This window comes from Doryrhamphus excisus, chromosome 5 (genome assembly GCF_030265055.1).
Source record: "Doryrhamphus excisus isolate RoL2022-K1 chromosome 5, RoL_Dexc_1.0, whole genome shotgun sequence".
Classification (NCBI taxonomy): domain Eukaryota; kingdom Metazoa; phylum Chordata; class Actinopteri; order Syngnathiformes; family Syngnathidae; genus Doryrhamphus; species Doryrhamphus excisus.
In genome coordinates this window covers 11,544,061-11,565,507 of record NC_080470.1, presented here as the reverse complement: position 1 = coordinate 11,565,507, position 21,447 = coordinate 11,544,061, and the positions used below count along the sequence as shown (strand labels likewise).

General features: G+C 39.8%; 1 protein-coding gene across 9 annotated transcripts; it reads left to right on the top strand.

Annotated features, from left to right (window-relative positions):
- Nucleotides 1-1,229: 1,229 nt before the first annotated feature.
- On the top strand, nt 1,230-19,577 carry ssbp3b (single stranded DNA binding protein 3b). Of its 9 annotated transcripts, none has more exons than XR_009129871.1 (20): nt 1,231-1,435; nt 2,000-2,072; nt 2,177-2,238; nt 2,316-2,400; nt 9,887-9,976; nt 10,984-11,058; nt 11,247-11,309; nt 12,811-12,874; nt 13,263-13,336; nt 14,097-14,161; nt 14,248-14,296; nt 14,556-14,591; nt 14,677-14,728; nt 14,821-14,885; nt 15,529-15,607; nt 15,696-15,724; nt 15,798-15,899; nt 16,189-16,229; nt 16,389-16,543; nt 18,514-19,577. XR_009129871.1 is itself a non-coding variant. In XM_058073464.1 (19 exons), exons 1-19 carry the CDS (start codon nt 1,380-1,382, stop codon nt 17,719-17,721), a joined length of 1,302 nt encoding a protein of 433 aa, XP_057929447.1. In that variant the 5' UTR covers nt 1,230-1,379; the 3' UTR covers nt 17,722-18,507. The 9 variants fall into 9 exon arrangements, 5 of the variants coding, with proteins under 5 accessions (XP_057929447.1, XP_057929448.1, XP_057929450.1 ...); XR_009129870.1 differs by having other exon boundaries at nt 16,386-16,543; XR_009129869.1 differs by having other exon boundaries at nt 16,189-16,247.
- Nucleotides 19,578-21,447: the final 1,870 nt, after the last annotated feature.

Genomic DNA, 21,447 nt, shown 5'->3' with positions numbered 1-21,447 from the left:
AAATAAAATTGTTACATACACTACCTCTCAAAAGTATGGGATCACTTGAAAATGTTTTTGGCCAGTCTGAGATATGGCTTTTTCCTCGCAATCCTGCCATGAAGTCCAGCATCCTGCAGTCGCCGCTTCACTGTTGATGCTGACACTGGTGTTTGATGGGTACTATTTAGTGAAGCTGCCAGGTGACGACCTGTGAGGCATCTTTTTCTTAAACAACACACTCACAGATATTTGTCTTCTTGCACAGTTGTGAATCGGGGCCTCCCACTCCTTTTTCTGTCCTTCTTAGACCCGGTTTGTGCTGCTCTCTGAAGGGAGTAGTTAACAGCATGGTAAGAGATTTTTAGATGGGTTTTTCTAATTATCTTTTAGCCTTATAAAATGATTAAATTGGATTAGCAGCCATACCAGGAGATTGATGCAGAGGACTGACAGTTGTTGATAGTAGACCTCTATGCAAAAATTTAGATGGTTCTTTGAAAGTCAACTGATTAATTGTTTGTGAAATGGATAAAAATGTTTGTTAAATGGATAAAAATGTTTGTGAAATGCATGAAAATGTTTTTCTTAAACAAAGAAATTTGCAAGTGATCCCAAACTTTTGAGCGGTAGTGTATGTATCCACCCATCCAATTTCTATACCCAGCCTACCCCAGCTGACTTTGGTCAAGAGGTGGGTACAACAAATTCAGCCTAAAAAAGTAAATGTCCATGTGCATATATGCGATATATTATTTAAAAGAGAGTATTTTTTATGTTTTTTTTGTTGTAAAAACACACAAGTGTTATAAATTAATTAACAACAATAAATAAATTAATAACAATAAATTAGAATACCTTTAAAAATGACATTTATTTCTGTAGGTCATTTTAAACAGTGAAACTCTTTTAATCTATAAAATCACAGTGAAATATTTCAATAGTGTATCACACTTCTTAATATTTGTCATAACTATAGCTGACAACTAAAAAAAATAATGATTTCATAAAATAAAAAAAACTAATTATATTGCAAACTACTGGTTCACGATCCCGGTCAACAAAGTAAGTCTGAATAGACCTTCTGGAATGAATATATTCAGCTTTGTCTTCGATTCGGGTCAATTGGTAAACAAACCTACAAACCCTGCAAATTCCGACAACAGTGAAGGAAGACCTTAAGTAAAACATCATCCTCCTATTGGCTAGTGAGAGCATCAGTCAAGTTTTCGCCCCGCCCCTCCGTTGCTTGGACCAGGCTCGGTTGAGTTCTCGACTGAAGAAGAAGAGTGCGGTTGGAGTGCGAGAGGGTCGCGGCCGCGATGATCCGACAGATGAAGAAATAATAAGAGGGGCGACATAAAAGGGGGAAGAAAGCGTCTATTCTACTACACACAACAATGTTCCCGAAAGGCAAAGGTACACCGGTGCCCTCGGACGGCCAAGCCCGAGAAAAGTAAGGCCCGAAAACGTTTAGTAATGTGTCTTTTTTCGCCTCGTAAAGTGCCTGTTGTTCGCTGGACAGGGCTAGCAAAGAGGCGATTTCCTGCTAAAAGGGAATTGAATGAACCGCCTTGTCTTGTCGCCATTGCTTTCCCTTTAAAAAAATACGCTTTCGGTACATTCGGCGTGTCATTTGGTGACCAAATAACGAGCAATTACGTGACATTTTTTAGGGGGGTGGGTGAATCCGTCGATAACACTGAGTGGTTGAAAACAATAACATCGCTTAGCTGCATGGTACATTCTTTTCCACGTTAAAGCTACGGCGAGGTTTGCTTTTATTTTAATTTGCATGCTTAGACACATCAATTTCACCGAGACTGGAATTATCGTGTGCTTACTGTAGAGACTACTGTTGCTCCTGTTCTGTTAATACTCGGCTGGGGTCCCCTTTTAATATTTGTCCCACAGCCTCCTTGGTAGCCATTGTTCACCAGGCCTAAGAGTATCTCTTTACTCCCCATACTACATTTATTATTTCAATGTACACATTAACGCTTAATTTTATTTGACTCAGGTTGGCTCTCTATGTCTATGAATATTTGCTTCACATCGGAGCACAGAAGTCGGCTCAGACCTTTTTGTCAGAGGTAAGCACCTTCATTTGTGGATTGTCCTCATTCACTTAATATAAAAATAATTAAAACATAAGACATTCTCAGTATTGCTAACAGCAATATGTGTATCTCTGTAGATACGGTGGGAGAAGAACATAACTCTTGGAGAACCCCCTGGATTCCTGCATTCCTGGTGGTGGTGAGTGATCTGCGATCGCGATCTCCAATGTTGTTTACTTGCTAGTGTTTGTATCATGCTGCCCCTGTTGTCCACAGTGTGTTCTGGGATTTATATTGTGCTGCACCAGAGAGAAGAGAGACATGTGACCACTCCAGTGAAGCAAAAGCCTTCCATGACTACGTGAGTTGTGTATTTGTTCTCTTTGCTGCTGGCATTGCACACAAAAGAGTGACATTTAGGAAAACATGCATCCCCTACTGCGTTGCCTGTGCTATTTTTCTGACAAATTAACAGCATAGTGGCGTTGTCATTAAACCCCAAAGTTTGGCCCCTGTAAGTGAGATTGACTTGAAATTTCTCACACAGGTCCTTGTGCTTTACAAAGTATCTGCTGTAACTTTAGGGTGTTAAGTCAAATCACTGCAAAGTTTGGTGACACATGTTTAAGGGACTGACAAGCACAATTTGACCAAGATTGGTTGAAAAACATGGCCGCCATCAAACAAGATGCTTTTGCAGAGTCACCAATGGGACATGGCGATTAATTGTCTATAAGTAATTCACAATTTGTGTTATGAAACTTTGTGGTTATCTGTTTTCCATGTATGCTAGCATGTCTTCCAAAGCATTGTGACTACAACCCAAAGGGGGTGCCAAAAATGACTCTAGGTATACTTTTTACTAGGGTTGTGCGAGATTTTTGAATAACAGTATAGATTCTTCCAATGATGAGAAAATGACTGGTAATGATGAAGTCAACTAGCGGAGTTGATGACTGCCCGCTGTGGTGGATACGTAGGATGAATCAAATGCTGTCATTGTGAGGAGAAGGAACGTTTGTGTGGGGAAGTATTTACTCTGTGGACCTTCCGACCTAAACAGGTTCAACTGGCGATAAATGCGAAAGTTGTCTGAATCTCCTCCTATAGAGCGTGAATGGAAGCTAGCAGGGGTCAGCTTAGTTTAGCACGCTTAGTGGTTGTGTGTACGCGCGACTCGGGCTTAATGAGTATATTTTTACCACGTTGTGTTTTAAGGCTTTAATGTAAGGGATGCTTGACAATGTCCGATGAAGACGTGCAGATTCTGAATGGAAAACATACGAGAAGCACCTTTATTTTTGAACGCAGCTCATCTTAGCTGTACACACAGGGTACACACTTCTGTGAAAACTACATCTTCCTTAACTGGTATTACAGTTTGTTGAAGATTTAGTAGCAATGTGTGCACAGGCATCCCATAAGAAAAGTTAGCCACTTTGTTACCAATAAATAAATGTGCTTTACATTACAATACAAGTGTATTTCATTATATGGCTCTAGCTTTGTAGCTTTTTATAAGACCGAGCTGAATTTAAATTTTATATCGTCATATAGTGATACAGGCCAAATATATCATCAGATATGCTAGGGTCCATATCGCCCAACCCTACTTTTTACTATGGACCTCACTATTAAACTTTCACCACATTTGCTCTGTCCACCTAAATCCCTTAATAATAGTTTCCTACGAGTGGTGTGGATGTAACTCAACATCGCATATCTGACGTGTTGTTGTTCTTTGGACTGTAAATTAGTTGATACTGGATCAACAGTGCCTCTGCTGGTTGAAGTCAAGTAGCACACTTCATTTCCTTTCAAATACTCTAAGATGGAATTATCAACATTGAATTCCACATTATTAATGTAATTCTTTTCTATCAATTGAATAATCATTTATTATTTACACCTATAAGGTGTATAAATACAGTGTCATAAATGATTAATGGATGTCTGGTGGGATGTCTATGACTATGCATTTCTGGTTTGTTTGCTGTCTTCCACCTTCAAGTGTGACTATGATGATGTCTTTCTTGGATACTCTTCTCACCATTCCCTTATGGTCAAATTTCAAGATAGAACGACACAAGACAATATGCCCTTTTTGTGCATGCTCAAATTTTCATCCTTTCATCTTGCCCTGTCGGTAGTTTGGATGACACACCCAACAATGAGCTTTGTAGGTTTCTGGGAAAATGTTGCTGATGTCAGCGTGTCCTGAGTCAGACCAGTCGGTACATGTAGAAACATATTACCTGGAGAGGAATAATCTCCATTAATTAGTGTTGTTTAATAACTAGACCGCACAATTATAAGATTACATAAGTCGTCTTGTGTATAACCCAAAAGATTAATTAAATGAGCGTCAATTAGGTTTTCGCATCTTTAGCAAAAAGGACCGCTTGCAGATAGAGAGGTGTCGTATCAGACAAAAAGGGGTTAAATGGGAGACGATGTTCCTTCTCTTGGCAGATCGTTGTCAAGGTAACAGGCCTTTCTATCTGGCAGGTGACCTAGGAGCTAAAGAGAGAGACTACAGCAATGGACTGACCTTTAAATAACCACTACTTGTTATTCCCACTCACTCATATCAAATGGAAAATAGGCAGAATTTAATTGGGACTACTTTTATACCTTTACTCATCACAAGTATTGTATGTCATAAACACATACACAAATTGTCCCATATTATATTCTTTGACAGTAAAGTTAAATAAGTCTCAGGTCTAGGGTTGGGCGATAATTTCTATATCCTGGTATACCGCTATAAATTCTTCCAATGAAAAGAAAATGACTTATGATGATTGTGCGTTGTCCTGTATTGATGCCTCACGCGTACCGCAACATGTAGGGTTCCATGATTTTCACATTAATAGAATCTTGGAATTGGCCACAAAAAACTGAATCTAGCATGCTAGTTGTGGTTGTGTGTGTGCGCGCGATTCAGGCTGGATGAGTATATTTTCACTGTGTTAATATAAGGAGCATTTTACAATGCCCGGTGGGTTAGGGTTTGCCACTTTTTATAGCTGAGTGAATTGCTGCTGAATTTAATTATATCGCCATATGGTGAAACCTCCCCAAAATATTGTGATACATGCTAAGATCCATTTCGCTCAACCCTACTCAGGTATGTGGATATTTAGGCATACTTAGCCACACGGGAATGTTTTTGGTTTGTATCATGTGAAGGCGATAGGGCGGTGATGTCATTGTTTTCAGAAAGCATAGGTTTGCTTGTCCACATAGCAACAACAAGCCAACATTATCAGTTTTTCCCACATATTTGGGATGGGCTCAACAAATTAGTGGCAAGTCAAAGGCGGAATCATGTCCATGAGCAAGGAGGTTTTTCCTACATGCTGTATACGCTGCAACTTCAAAACTGTGTCTGTTCTCCTACCTTTATCTGGACCTTTATCACAAACAAGAGACTTGGAGTTATGACTAAGCTAATACAAATTTGTTATGCTCCACCCATGCGCTATGATAGACTCTAAAATGCTTTGCAATATAGCTCTGCCACATATCTTCGTGTATATGTGGTTTAAATTTGTTCGCGATTGTCTCGTACAATCTCATTTTGGAAATGGTCGAAATAATGGCTGACGACCTGTGTGTTTCTTGATACTTTTGGTATGTTTACTCAGAATCACCAGAAAGATAATTTATTTTATTAAAGAGTAATGACAATGAAGACGGCCCTAAAGACGAAGTCGAAATTGAGCAATTCCAGAGGTCCTTATGCTGCTGTGCTCGGGCCTTAATTAATGAGGTACTTAAATTAATTGGTAACATGATCATCTTTAGGCAAATGAGGTAAGAGTGCAACATCTGTGGGAGATTTCTGCACGGTTGTCTCTCCCCCGACATCTTGTGGTTGTCCTTCGCTCTGATGTGCATTCGTTGATGGAGGGGGGTCAGGCGACTGTGTGTGTGTGGACAGTACTAGTCCTTGGACCGCTGCCATTGTCTAGGTGTGGGGGAGGTGTGTGTTTGTCGCTCCGTTGGCCGCCATTGCTTGTAAAGCCCTAGTGTATTCACGATGGTGATGCCGAGTGCTCCCCAAGGGGGCCCCGTCGCCATGGCACCAGTGGCAGATTGATGGCTGTCACGGGAGCTGAGGGCCAGTTTGGAAAAAGAAAGGGGAGTGGCACCGTGGCATATGCCCAACATCCACCAGGAGGAGCTGAGACGAGGTGGAGGGGGCAGGATTGAAGCACAGAGAGGAGGCAGCGTCAGGATCCAGACTTGCTTTTTTTTTTTTTACGATGTTGAGTAATGGTTAAACATTTACAAGCTAAACATGAGGCCTTGTTTCTTTGGACTGTTGATTCTAATGGAAGAAGTGGGACTCTTAAGACTTGGCTTCATCTGGAGGTGGCAAATGTGGTCTATCTCAACATCCCCCCAACCTTAGTTTTTTCTTCACCCCCTTTATTATATTTCATGCTTTCTCAGTCAAATAGTCTGTTATATTCAGCCATGGCTGTACGCATTTGCTCCTTCTACACCTTTTTTGTGTTTGACCTTTTTTCAACCCTCACCCAGTGATTCAAAGGTTTAGAGAAGGTTTTAAGTGTGTACGGGTACAGACTGAATCACGGTTATTGGGGAGAAGGGGGGTAGTTCATTTTGAAGCGGCCCACTAAGAAGCTGTCAGGAAGGCCTTGGATAAGAGTTCATAGCCTGAGGCATGACTGAGACATCTGCCCCCTTTCCTGTTCCAAAGCGTATATACGCAGAGACAAGGTTTCTTTATAGATGTCAGGCTCTTTGGATCAAGCCCACAAACGCAGCTGTCAATTTAGTCATTCTAGTCTGTCGTTGGTAGGTATTAATTGATCTGAGAACTACAATGTATTTTGTAAATTTGACTTGGGTTCAGTTGAAACTATTGCTTTCAGGTTGTAGAGCGAAAATGTTGCACAATCTTTTTTGTACCTTTCCCTGCAGTATTCAAAGGTTATTATGCCACTGTGATGCTAAGACTCTTGACGAGAAGAACAGAGGTCAGTGATGACCTGAACTCACCCAAGCATGCCTTTGTGAACCAGATTTTGTAAGGGGACAATTCATGCTCTCCAAAATGTCTTGGTAAAAAAGAAGACTCAGGATCTCGGCATCTAGCCCAAGCCCTTGTGTCCTTATTTTGTAATTGATAGAGAAAAAACACACAAATACGGCACCACTGCGCTTAATCTGGTCAAATCAAATTTTTGCCACCACATTTTCCCTCACTGCCCTGTAACATCGGCTTGAAAAGACCCAAAAATGTCTGTGTGGTGTTGGCCTTCTGTCCTCACTTCTCTCTCCACTGAGGTATTTCACAGTGGCCCTGCAGTGGCAGCCTGAGCAGATATAATTAGGGGGAGGTGCAGTCGATACAGAGAGTGTGTTGGCTATTGACCAGTAATGTCTTTAGTCCTGAAGGGCTCCAGACAGTGTTTGCATATTTGAGTGGGGCTGCTCGTACATCCATCCTTCCATCACTGTCGTAATCGCTCCTTGTTTGTGTACCATCTACACGGCCAAAATGGACCCCGATTGCAGCCTTCTCCTGTTCCAACAACACCGCAGCTCAGAAGGCATTAGCACATCTCATGTTGCCTTTGCTACAAGCAAGAAAAACCCAGGCAATTAAGGAGTGTGTGACCAAAGCAAATGGCACATTAGTGAATTAGAGCTGCGGTTTTTGTGCAGGAAATCGGTCCGGTATGCCTCTTGCTGTGTAGTAGCACTTTGGACACACTGCCTCAGTGGGTTACTGTTGATGCTTATCTGATTCACTGGATCCTGGACACTATCAATAATACCTCCATCATGTGGAAGAATAAGGCGAGAGGTTGAGTCCAGGGCATATGTAGGGGGTGTATAGCATACAATTGGATGTATTTTTGTGTACATTTATTTATTACTGAAACAATTTCACAACATTTAGCAAGTCTTCCCGGTCCTGAAGCTGCTAAGACACGCCCTACCACCACCATATTTTACTGTTGGTATGATGTTCTCTGAGGTCTACAGTTCTTTGAATGTTGTTTGTGGGGTCTTTTGTGACCTCTTGGATGAGTTGTCACTGATCATGGGCTGGGATGGTTCACCACTGTGCCATGTTTATGCCATGTAAGGATAATGGCTCTGACTTTTCCAGACTGATAGACCTCCGTAACGTTCTTTCTCATTTGTTCCTGAATTTCTTTAGACCTCGGCATGCGGTCTAGCTTTAGATGATCTTTTAGTCTACTTCACTTTGTGAGGCAGGTCCTATTTAAATGATTCTTGACAGATGTGGCAGTAATCAGGCGTGGGTGTGGCTAGAGAAATTCCACTCAGGTGTGATAAACCACAGTTATGTTTTAACAAGGGCGAGAAATCACTTCTTCACATAGCAGCATGTAGGTTTGGATTATTTTTCTCCCTCAATAATAAAATGTTGCATTATAAAAGCACATTTTGTATTTTCATTTGTGTTGTCTTTAACTAATTGCATTTATTTGATCTGAAACATTTAAGTGTGACAAACATGCCAAAAAAATCAGAAAGGGGGCAAACGCTTTTTCACACCACTTTGTGTGCAATCCTGACTTAGCATTGTCTATAGCTTGCATGCTTGCATTACACTTGCAAGCATTTTGTCCCTGCAGTGGTATGTCATTTTGCATGCCAATGAGTAAAGTGGTTGTAAACAGGTGTGAAGTATGTGTAAATTGTGTGGCGCTGTGTGAAAAAAAATTGGAAATGTTAAAAATTTGTGGCACGCATAATTTCTGTGAGCGACTTGTGAACGCAACATAAATAAACTGCAACCCAAATAGTGCAGATGATGCGTAGTGCGTATCAAAGCATGTCTGATTCACATGAATGAATGGGTTTCCACCACCTCTTAGTGCAAGTCGGGGGCAATTCTCAAGTAATTTTTGTAGCTTCCTGGATCCTCCTGAATTTCTGTTAATAACTGATCATAATGCTACAATTGATGTCTTCTTGTCAGCAATTCCCTCACCCACACTGTCTGTGCTTTATATATATATATATTTTTAAATTAGGGTTATGCCTTCTTCCTGCTCTTTCTGTAGCTGCAAGATAATATAGACATACCTTTTCTTTTCTGCCGTGAGAGCTTTTTCTCCGGTGTTCAACATCTTTCAGGTCCTTTGCAAATAGAGGAATTATCGAAGCTGGGGGGTGCCTGCTGTAGCGTGGCTTCACACAGAACAAAGCGGGACCTAATCATGCCACGGCTGCTTCACACACGCGGGAAGTTGTGGTGACAAGGCATATCATGCGGGAACAATGTTGTGCGTACTATGTCGAACACTAGATATAAACAGTACTTGTCTTGTTGTCAATAAAGTGTAATCATGTTGTGCTGGAGTGTGGCATTTTGTGCTAATACATACTATTTTCGGTTACAAATTGTGTGCCAAGTGCGTAACGTTATGTGTAAAAAGAATGCAAATAGTGTGCAAATTAGTCTTCACACTTTTCAGGCATGTCCTCTAAATGATACGCATTTCCATGTTGAATTGCAGGATGCAGAGGCAAAATGCGTGTAAGTGTAAACACGGATTATGTTGTGCAGACCAAAAACCCTGGTGGCCACTATAAGCAGTGGCTTCAGCTTTGTACAATTCATATGAGATCAGTTACAGTGCAATGTCATAAGATTGCACTCATTCTCTCAAATAAAATTATGCACTTTTATGCAGTGTATTTCCTCACTGGGAGCTTAGATCGAGTTCCTAAAATGAACTAGACATGCTACTTTTTCATTTATAGATGTGTGTCTACATGTTCAAACTTTGTAAGCAAAAAATGACTCATGACTCTTATCTGCTACTCAGAGTGCAGCAGCAGCCCCCAGCCCCGTAATGGGTGGGATGCCCCCTGGTGACGGTATGCCGGGAGGACCGATGCCGCCTGGATTTTTCCAGGTCAGTTCATCACCACACTAATTACATGCTGTGATACTGTGAGAATATCCCAACATTCAATATACAGCTTTTGTAATTGCAGGTTTAGAATTCATTCAGTTATTCCTATAACTGTGGTTTCGGTGATGGTTTTTTGGACATTTAGTTACACATGTTCTATGATACAGTTACCATATTTAGCTAAACGAGAACACTTTTTATGAAGGGCCTGTTCGATATGCAAGTGTACCAATTATTGCTCCTCCCCTTTGCTTAGATTAGTGAACCTGTATCAAGCATCGTAGTTGCTGTAAACAGGCAGGGCGTGGTCTGGCCATTTCCACTAATGGAGAAATCGCAGGGTGCCACGCCTACTGTTAATCAATACAACTCATGATGCTCAATTCTTGTCAGGCAACTGTGTGGAACTAAGAGCTGGTTCCAAGATCCGAACCAAAGTGTTAACTTAATGATCAAGCAGCGGTGGCTCATTATGTGTTTTGTTTTGTTAATTCTGAAAAAAAAAACAACAACATTTTGACATTGATGTGCGCACACACACACACACACACACACACTTATGCACGCATATGTACACATTGCAGAATCCAATGGAGGATTCTCAATTAAACCCCTAGCTCTCTTTCAGATCAGCAGCATTAGCTCCACAGTGTGTGCGCTAAGTGTTGTTATAAAACTAATTGCACAGAGCCTAATTGATGCTGTTATTTCGGGGGGAAATTAGTGCTGATAACATGCTGCATGCAGCAGGATTCTTAATGTCTTGATTGACAGGCGGGAGAGAGCCCATATCCTCTCCATTTCTCCTCTCTCATTCAAGTCCTCATGCACTTGCTCCTCTCTTGCTCGGCTTCCTTTACCGCTGTTTGGTACATGATACAGAGCTTGTTGTGTTTTGTTTTGCACCTCTTGCTTTCTAACTGTCCTCTGTCCTGCAGTAACCCTGCTTATCTCTCTCTGTCTTTGCCCTTCTTTCTCTCCTGCTGTCATTTTGTGCAATGCCACAGGGTCCTCCTGGTCCCCAGGGCTCTCCTCACCCTCAGCCTCCTCCCCCTAACAATATGATGGGACCACACAGTCAGGTAACACTCCCTTTCCCAGGTTGGCCCTCTTTTTCTCTGTTTTTGCGGCCTGCAGCCATTTGGGAACACTGCTTGCTGCTTCATGCTTTGCTTTTTGTCCCAGCCTTATGCTTTATGCTTCCTCAGAGAAAGTAAATTAACTTTTTAAAAATTGAAATCTTACACAGCTTTTGTTATTTGTGTCGTAGTCCTTCATGTCGCCTCGCTTTGCCGGGGGCCCGAGAGGTCCTCCCATAAGGATGACAAATCAGGTACAACGCACACACATACACACACACACACTCATGCATGCACACATACACACACACACAGCTGGACAGCCCTGATGTAAATAGACAAAGACAAGTAGATAAGACAAACAGTGAGCTGGCATTATTCAACTACAAGCTGGAACCATTAATGCTGGCACTCCTATTGAAAAGATTACTTTTCACGGAATATGTTTGAGAGTACGCCTGTGATAAAATACATGTCACATAAACAGCAATTCCCCAATTTACAGAGTGAAAGATGACATATTTACAGAACGGACATTAAAGGGATAGTTCAGATTTTTTAATCAAGTTGTGTGACATCTCCATCAGCGGTGTAGTACATCAACGGTGACTTAACCCGCACTTGGTCCCATGAGCCCAGTTCTGGTCGGATTTTGGTGATGAGAAATGTCGTTCTGGTTAGTTGCTGGGAGCATGTCAAGCATGTCAATGTCAAGTTTGGCTTCTCAAAACAATATGTGAGTAATACATTTAATACATACAAAAGGTCTCCTAAAAAAATCAGACCTCACGATTGCTCTGCGTTACTTTCTCTCCTGGTGTATCACTACAGGCTGACGCCTGTCTATTGTTGTGTATGTGTTCCACAGCGGATGTAAACTCTGTGGAACACGTACACAACAATGGACTGCAGTGATACAATGGGAGAGAGAGTAACAGTGAGCAATTGTGAGGTCAGATTTTTTTAGAAGCGGTATTTTTGTGATGCAAATGTATTACTCTTTTAAATGCATATTGTTTTGTTGTTTATTTGGTCTCAAAAAGGGTTCACAATAATCTTGTCTAGAATCTATTTGTGGGACAATAAACATTTCAAAACGCACCTGCATTGTTTTGTGACACACATTTGTCCAAAGTTTTTCATTGTGCTTTTCTTAAAATGAATGTTAAAATCTCATCTTGTCTGTTCTTGTGGATCTCGACCATCGTCTTGTCTTGTGAGTTGGGTGTCTAGTGACAATATTTAAATTTTAAAACGATTCCCATCCCATATTACAATAAATAACAAAGAAAATACAATCTCTTATACTATTTTAATCGAGAGCAGTTTTTCCAGAATGCAGGTTTTCAAAATGTGTGAGTGTGACTATCTTAGAGTAAAAAAGGACAGGCATTTAGCGCATCCCCTTTTACATCCCACTGCCCCCACTTCCACAACATTCTGTGTTTTTGTTTTTTTTCACAAGCTGTTGCACCTCTTCTAAAGTTCTAAAGTGTTTTTCCCACTTAAAAATAATCTGGTTTAGATCATTTATGCCTATAGATCATTTGATATACCTGTGTTGACAAAGGGTATGAAGAATTCTGGGCATTTAACTTTTTGTCAAAATTTAATAGAATTAATCTTTTACATTCTTTTTGCACTTTCTTGTCATTTCCAGTTAAAATATGCTCTAACCTCAAAATTTGGCTGAGTAATTGTATGAGTAATTTTGGGCTCAGCTTTATATTTGATGTGATATGTTCTCTGCTGCAGCCCCCAGGCGGAGGACCAGGCCCTCATCCCATGTTGCCTAATATGGACCCCACACGACCACAAGGTATACATTGCTACCATTTCCTGCATAAATGTGCATTATCACACAGGTAGTATGTCCTTGTGTAATGGTTGGGTTTATCTGGTGTCTGTTAGGAGTCAGGTATTTAGTCAAGGCTTAGCTACCTGGAACACAAACTAGCATGCCAAAATTACAGTGTGAACACAAAGGCAACTTGAGAACCAAGTGTTTCCATATAACATAATATTGTCTTATTATACTCTGCATGGAACGGAGTGGCAACCAGTAAAACGCCACACTTTAACTCATCCAAAGGACAAGCTGTGCTTTGGTAGATGTTGCTCTTTTGTTTAGCAAAAAACTTCTATCTAATCGAGGAAACATGGTCAGCTGGCTTGAATCTTCACATCAACTGTTTCCTTCTCTTCAGGTCACCCTAACTTGGGGCCCATGCAGAGAATGAGTGGCCCTCGAGGCATGGGGCCAATGGGTCCAGGCCCTCAGGTATGTTTTCCTAAAACTATTAGTCGTCCCTCGCTATAGTGCAGTTCGAACATCACTCCATCACTCTGTGGCGTTTTTAAAGAATGACTTAAATAATAATGAATTCTTTTAAATAAATCAGTGACGTCTTTTTTCGTGGTTGACTATAGACTATTGTTACTCAAATAATATTGAAAAGCAAGGCATATGTAGTATTCTGGCCACTAGGCTTAATGTTCCATGACATTAGATTATCTTCACGCTGCATGTCGTCAGCCATGACATTTTCAACGCGATATAGTTCTCTTCCCATTCTTTGTGGAAGTGGTAAGGTTTCGGCTTTTTATTTTGTCCTTCTTCCCCACTCTGCTTGAAACACTTTTAAGTTTAGAATCAGTAAATTGGAGAGGCTAACTTGTTTTCTCGGGAGCTTGATATGTTAGAGGCGGTCATCTCTTATGTCCCTGCGCATTACAGTTGTGCATTGGTTTGTAAACAAATAATAATAGGTCATAATAGGTGTAATGGTCACTACAGCTGTGTTATTACGGGGCACTAATATTGACTAAAAAAATATATTTAACAACTCAAAAAGGTTTTTTCCTGTATATTCAATTTATGAATGTTGCAACCTACTTTGCAGAAATATACTTAAGACGATCCAGTCTGGAACCATTTAACGGCGATAAGCGAGGAGACAACTGTAGATAGGAGTTTAAAATGGACATCGATGGAACATAGATGGATTCTCTTGTGATTTTTTTTTTACCATTTTTCTCAGAACTTTGGTGGTGGAATGAGACCCCCACACAACACCATGGGTCCCGGCATGCCAGGAGTGAACATGTGAGCCTTCAATTTAGTCACAGTTGTCGCAGTGGTGACCACAGTTGCATGTTCATACTGAGATTTACACTTTTTTTATCATCAAGGGGTCCTGGGACTGGTCGGCCATGGCCCAATCCGAATAATGCTAACTCTGTAAGTATACGCACACACACAAAAACACACAGTAGACAAGGATGTGCTGGTTCAGATTGCAGTTAGATCTCCTCTCAGAGCTGTAGAAATCTTAATGTGCTTTGCGGTTGCCGTCTCAAGATGCAATTGTGGTGTTATGTGTCACATTTTTCACAGACAGCCTTAATGCTATTAAGATGATGCAATGATGACATTTTGAGGTATACAGAGTGGTTTGCCTTCTCATCACTGGTCAGTGATGCTTTGTTTTTGGTTACAGATGCCTTACTCATCGCCATCTCCTGGCGCGTATGGGGTGAGCGACTAGACATCTTAACTCTTTTGTATAAACACCCTGTACACAAATAACATTTGAAGTAATGTGTAAATGTTCTTTGAAGGGAGCATCAGGAGGAGGACCCCCAGGGACTCCCATCATGCCCAGTCCCGCAGGTGACCACTTCATGTTCCAGATTATGCAAATCATTATCCATGCACTATCCAGTACCAGTCAGATGTATTTAATTTTTTTTTTTAACATACAGACTCCAACAACTCTGGTGACAATTTGTACACCATGATCAACACTGGACCTGGCAACCGAAATAATGTAGGTTTCTACTTTTCTACAATAATTTTATACAGTGGAACAGTTAAGGCTGATCCATTCCAGGATTAAAAAAAAAAAAAAACAAAACAAATCTTACCACCCTAAATTCTGTACTGTTGCACATGTTTATAAGCCACATTTCCCAAATCTAAAGACAAAAAAATGAACATCCATATTCATGCTTGTCTATAACTTGCAGGTGTCCACTTTATTACATAGTTTGTCTTTCTATGAAAATATCCTATAAATCCCAATAATCGTAATATTTGGACGTGAAAACAAAATGTTCACTCGTAAAGTTAACAACAAGCCATAATTAGACGGCAATTCATGTCATTTTTTTAAACCTTGTTTTTTTAACATTTATCTCACGAGTATAAAAACAACTTGTCCACTACAAAATGTTCTACAAACTGTGTTTTAAATAATCTTAACTGCCATAGAAGTGTAAAAAGACATTGACCACTATTAAAAGGACTATTGAATTGAACTTTTAGACTGAGAGTCTAAAACACTGAGCCTCTTTTATACAAATACATGGGAAATATATATTTTAGTGCAAAAAACTAAATTAACAAAATAAATTTTTTGTTATACCCGTATGACGAAAATATAAGTTTGCACATTTTTGTCTCCGCTTCAGTTCCCCATGGGCCCTGGCTCTGATGGACCCCTGGGAGCCATGGCAGGGATGGAACCACATCACATGAACGGGTCACTAGGTAAAAAGCCGCCTGTTGTGATATACTTTTGTACACATTTGTTTACATTTTGGAAATTCCTCCATCATAATCTTCTTGATTGTTTTAGGTTCTGGTGACATGGATGGAATGAATAAGGTAAACTTGGGGCAAGCATGTTACCATATACAGTCTCTCTATGTGTCTACTTAAAACTTTTTTTGTCTTTCAGAATTCTCCAAACAATTTAAGTGGCATTAGCAATCCTCCCGGGACCCCAAGGGATGATGGAGAGCTGAGTGGGAACTTCCTCCACTCCTTTCAGAGCGAGAACGTAGGTCCTCCCCTCTTGTCGTCATTTAATGAGTTTAAGTAAACATAGCATGAGGGCATCCTTGAGAGTCTGATAGTTTTTGGGTTGTGGTGGAGGGGTAGGAGCAATGTTTTGTGCAGTTCTGTGCAAAAATCCACTAGCTATGTTGTTTTATTTAACTTGTTCCACATCACTCTTTTTGACACAAGTATAGTATGTTATAGTAATAGTAAAACTGTGAATAGTAGGTTGGATACAGTTAGTAGAAAACAACAAACAAACAAAACTGGTTTTTCACCAAACTTTGCAGGGAGGTGGCTCATGGGTCAAGGAAGAACCTGTTTCATATTGGTGAGGATCTGGATAAAGGTGCCGTTACAGGAATTGATTTTTCAGCATTACTGAACCAGTAACAACTTGGTTCAGCATTATTTGATGAGGTGTTTTTTTTCCTTGTGTTGTTATTTTTATCACTTCAAAACTATACTGGGTGAAACTGCAAAAAAGAAGATGCGTTGAGCACACCATCAATACGCTAACAGACAACAACAAGGGTCTCTTGTTTTACTACACCAACGTTTGTAAGAAGAACAATTTTATTCAAGACGAGACTTGAGGGCTGCAGCAGCAGTGGAGACTATGGCATATAATACTGCAGCAACAGGGTAAGCTAATATTAGCATGTTTGTTTAATGTTGTTATCTCTAGGCGTGTATGCTCAATGACTGCTTTGACCAATGAGCGACTCTTGGTATTAGAAAGAACCCAGTAGTACCTTTTTGTCAATTGAAAAGCATTGTAGTGAGGCGAGCTGTGTACAGTTGATTACCCAAATATTCCATAACTATTTTGGTAATCGATTAAAAATTTCAGCCTCTTAAATGTCAATATTTAAAACATTTCCTTTGTCACCCATGAAAAAGACCTAGTATCTTTGTGTTTTAGTCAAAACAAGATATTCATACATAGTGTATCTTTGATTTTGGAAAATAGTGATGGGCCTTTTTGCCTCTTTTCTGATATGCTGCGGACCCAACCACTAACTGTAGATGTTCGCATCATATTAATTTGGTTCATCTATGGCCTAACCGATTACTTCATTAATTGAAACAACAAGCTTAAGATTAACCGAATAAGAAAATGTTCATGATTTTGTGTATTTATTGTGTGATTTATTGTTTTACTGAAGCTATATGACAAACATTTAGATTTTGTATTATTTAACATTTTAACATAAGCGGCAACCTGGTGTTTGTGCACTTTTTTGCTCTGTCAGTTCAAATCTTATATTTGTCAATAAAGAGGCCGACATAAAAAATGGGTTTAAAAAAACAGATTAATCGAAAAAATAAATGTTATTAAAATAATTGTTACTTGCAGCTCTAAATTGGACATGTTTGCTCTCAGCTGGACTCACTTGCATTATCAGCTAAAGAAACAAACAAACAAAGAATGATGGCTGTGTGTTACAGTTGACAGTCCATAGTAAAGCTATACAGTAATCCCTCATTTATTGTGGTTAATTAGTTCCAGACCTGACCGCTTAAAAAGTAAATTTCGGGAAGTAGGATTTAATTATTACAGATTTTTGTAATTAGAGCATAGGAAACATTATTAGAGCCCTGTAAACATGAAATAACACCCCCATAGTCATCTTTATACTCATACTGTTTTACAGAATATTGTGTATGTTTCTTTCAGCTTTTTTCCTGATTACGGCGTCGCCACAGCTTTTTTGATCCGCATAGTGATTTGGCTTGAGCCCTTTATATTCCGGATGCCCTTCCTGACGAAAACCGATGAGATAGGAGATTCGAACCCGGGGTGTCCGCTCCGAATATAGTAGACATAAGACACAACTCACCATTAGCATTGGGAATGTTCTTTGTTGTTGTTGTATCTCAAACATAATGTGAGTTTATCGCATGGCATTAAAATAAAAGATGGCCATCAGCCTTTTAATCCATGCACACTCTGACTTTTGTCCCTTAACTGATACACAGGACAAGCCAGTCTGATGTACACTCCGACAGTACAGCTAGCTTTGTTTACATCACATCGGGCATTGCTTGTGCGCAGGCTACGGCATCTTTGAAGTGACCAAGAGACGGCCGCCGCCTTGCTGTGGAGGGCTTTATCACATGAGAAAGATGCAAGCTAAACTCTTATAAAATGCACTTCTGCCACCTTGTGGCCGTTTTTACAGCTTAAAACCGCATCAAACATGATCTCTTCTATTGTGCAGTTGCGTCATCACTGTTTTTTGAGCAATAAAACATACAAGATGTATAAATGCATCTTTAGTGTTTGGGTTGAATAAACGTATACAGTAAAAACCTCCTTGGTAACGAATGATTGAATACATTTTTTGAAAAGTCACGATAGCGCGAGGGAGCGATATTCCAACTGCGATATAGCAGGGGACTCCACTGTTATACAAGCTATATGTATGTATGTATGTATATCCAAGTTTAATTTCAATTGTATTGCCCCCTGAGAGGATACAATATAAATTCTTGCCGAAATGTGAGAGGTGTACTCGTGCTTTGCTAAAACACATCTAATGGATTTGCACAGTACTGTAGGTTGTAATATTCATTGAAGTGCATTTCTAACGTTTCTTCTTCCTTTGCAGTACTCTCCAACCATGACAATGAGTGTGTGACCTCCTCCCTTTTGCTCCTCCATGTCCCAACTGCCCTACCCAGCCTAATTTGCCATCATTCCAAGGATTTGAACTCCCTATCAGCCAAACACATCAGCAAATCAGGGATCCACACCATTAAAAATAAATACATTTTTAAAAAGTATCCTTGCTCAAAGAAAGTGAAGGACATTTTATCCATATTTGTTGCAAACCAGCTACTGAATCATCTCCCTATTAGTCCTCTCCTCTATCACCTTTTAGAGCAAACACTTGTTTACCTCTTGTACTTTTTATTATGAGTTACTGCTCGGTGCAGGAAGTGTCTCCCGCTTTGAAACACTGGAGAGTGTACATACATACAGTACATTGTGAGCTTTCAAAGTTGTTTTTTTTATTTTATTTTTTTATTATTGCTTCTTGCCACAACAGTTGCTGCCTGCCTTACTGATAGACATCAGCCATGCTTGTTCCCTGCTTCGTGTTGATTCCGGTCAGTCTACAAATGAAATGAGAAGCTCAGAATTATGTCACACACTGCCCAACATTGTAATATTTTGTTCTATTTAAGTATTTTTTTTGTTACCGTGATGACCTTTCACAGTATGCATGTCAAAGTGATCCCATTCACGCCAATGCATGAATGCTGAGACTCCTGTGTACAAACATACTACCTAGTGCTGCTGTGTGGACACCTGCTTTAAATCATCCTAATTGTCGTAGCCTTCTGTGTGTCATTTTTGCCTCATTTATGATGCCTTTTCAACCTCTCCCTGCACATTTTTATTTCTTGGTAATATTTTGATACGATCTTTGACTACATATAAATGGCCCCAGTTATCCAGAGATAGTTGAAGTGCTCTAAACTGATTCTTGTTGGCATCGTTATTAAACTTAGAAGCAGTCTTGTAAATGTGATGAGGATTTTTTTTTTAATTGTTCCTCCTCCTGTGAACATTATACATGTCAGTCCTATGTTGCCTTTATTTGCTTATATTTTTTTATTTCAAAATTGAGGAAAGATTGCTTGTTAATATAATTTTACAATAACTTAACTGCCTGCGTCTGTTTTTATTTTTAACTTTGTATTTTTTGCCTGCCGACCTAAATTATACACTTACAACGGTGTAATTCAATCTGAGGCATGGAATAAAATATTAATTTGTTAATACAAAACATTAGAATTATATCTCCAGTTTTGATAAAGTGATATACGTATGGTATTTAATACTGGTTCTAATACTTTATATTATTATTTTAATAGGTTTTGAACATGTACATATACAAGATATACCTGAGTACATCACACAGCACAGTTCACAGTTCCACATGTCCAAAAGGGAGTAGGAAGAAACAGCTTATTTGTTGATAATGTGTGAGTACTGACATCGTACTCACCAGAATGGAGCATCAATGGTCGGTGTACGAGGGGCAGACTTAGCATTGTTTATTGTGTTTTTACTGAACTGAACACTTACTGAAATGCTGACGTTTTTTTAGCTTTGTCAGTTTTAAGTAAAATTTTTCCCTAAGGTCATATTTCTCCACTTTTGTTGAGAAGCATTGTTTTTACTTTTTTGGCTAAAAGGTTATTTGCTTTATTCATAATTTTATCTGTTTAAAAATTGACCAATTTAATTATAATCATTATGATTTTTTGAATAAAGGGTTTGTCTGTTTACTATAAGTGACATTATGGATTATCCTAAGTGATCTTTTTTGTAATTGCAGTGTGCTTTTATAATTATTACTCCATATTATCATAATATCAGTGAACAATAGAACACATGGAGTGATTTTTGGTCCAGAACAAATGTTGCTTTTGTCAGTGTTGAGGTTTTTTCTTGACACTTTATGTTGTATATTCCAGTTCATCTATCCATCCATTTTCTATACCACTTATCCTCAAGAGCGCCGCGACATGCTGGAGCCTATCCCAGCTGTCTTCAGGCAACTGTTTTTAGTATGTTTTTTATCAAACTTTTTGTATCGTCTGAAAATACTAGATTTATATCCTTTGTGACTTTACAGATGGCCGCACAGTGGAAAGTGATTAGCGAGCAGGCCACACAGCTAGGAGACCCAGGTTCGATTCTGTGGAGTTTGCATGTTCTCCCTGTGCGTTTTCTCCGGGTACTCCGATTTCCTCCCACATTCCAAAAACATGTACGTTAGGTTAATTGGCGATTTCAAATTGTCCATAGGTATGAATGTGAGTATGAATGGTTGTTTGTCTATATGTGCCCTGAGATTGGCTAGTGACCTGTCCAGGGTGTTCCCCACCTCTCGCCCCAAAGACAGCTGGGATAGGCTCCAGCATGCCCGCAACCCTCGTGAGGATAAACGTTATAGAAAATGGATGGATGTCCAATTCAGGCATTATGCTTCTATTTAATGACAAGGATCACACCGATTGAGTGGAGACGGGCTTTGTATATAAAGTACAATTTAAATGTTGTCAGTCCCATGAATAAAACACAAATAGCTCTTTCTTTTTTTTCAAAATAGCTCCAAGAGTGATGAAAGTTGGATAGTTCTGATCTAGCAGAACAAATGTATATTTTATTATAAAGGCACGTTGTACCTGCCATAAAACACTAGAGGCCGCTGGAGTCCTTTTCGGAATATTACAGGCGCCTGATGGCTCAGTCAGTTTACCCCCTGGTGGACAAGAGAGGACTGGTCGCTGCAAGGTCTTGGCCTAGAAAGTGTATTGTTTGTTGTGTAAGTTACCTAAAAGAAGTTGAACTCGCTGGCTTGGCTAGAGCTGGGTATCATTTGAACCCGCAGAGACTGAATGGAGGCCAGGTTCTGGTCCTGTGCCAGTCCAACAATTGAGTGAAAAGCAAGCTCAACCTGGCCTGTTTCCACACAGGAAGTGACCTGACTGGGCAGCAGCCAAAAGACAAACACAGCTCTGTCTGT

Excerpts from the sequence above, each read along its gene's own strand:
- ssbp3b (XM_058073464.1), top strand. The coding sequence starts at position 1,380 with ATGTTCCCGAAAGGCAAAGGTACACCGGTGCCCTCGGACGGCCAAGCC. Across the intron at positions 11,059-11,246 it reads TGATGGGACCACACAGTCAG|TCCTTCATGTCGCCTCGCTT; the intron begins GTAACACTCCCT and ends TTTGTGTCGTAG. Across the intron at positions 14,162-14,247 it reads GGCATGCCAGGAGTGAACAT|GGGTCCTGGGACTGGTCGGC; the intron begins GTGAGCCTTCAA and ends TTTATCATCAAG.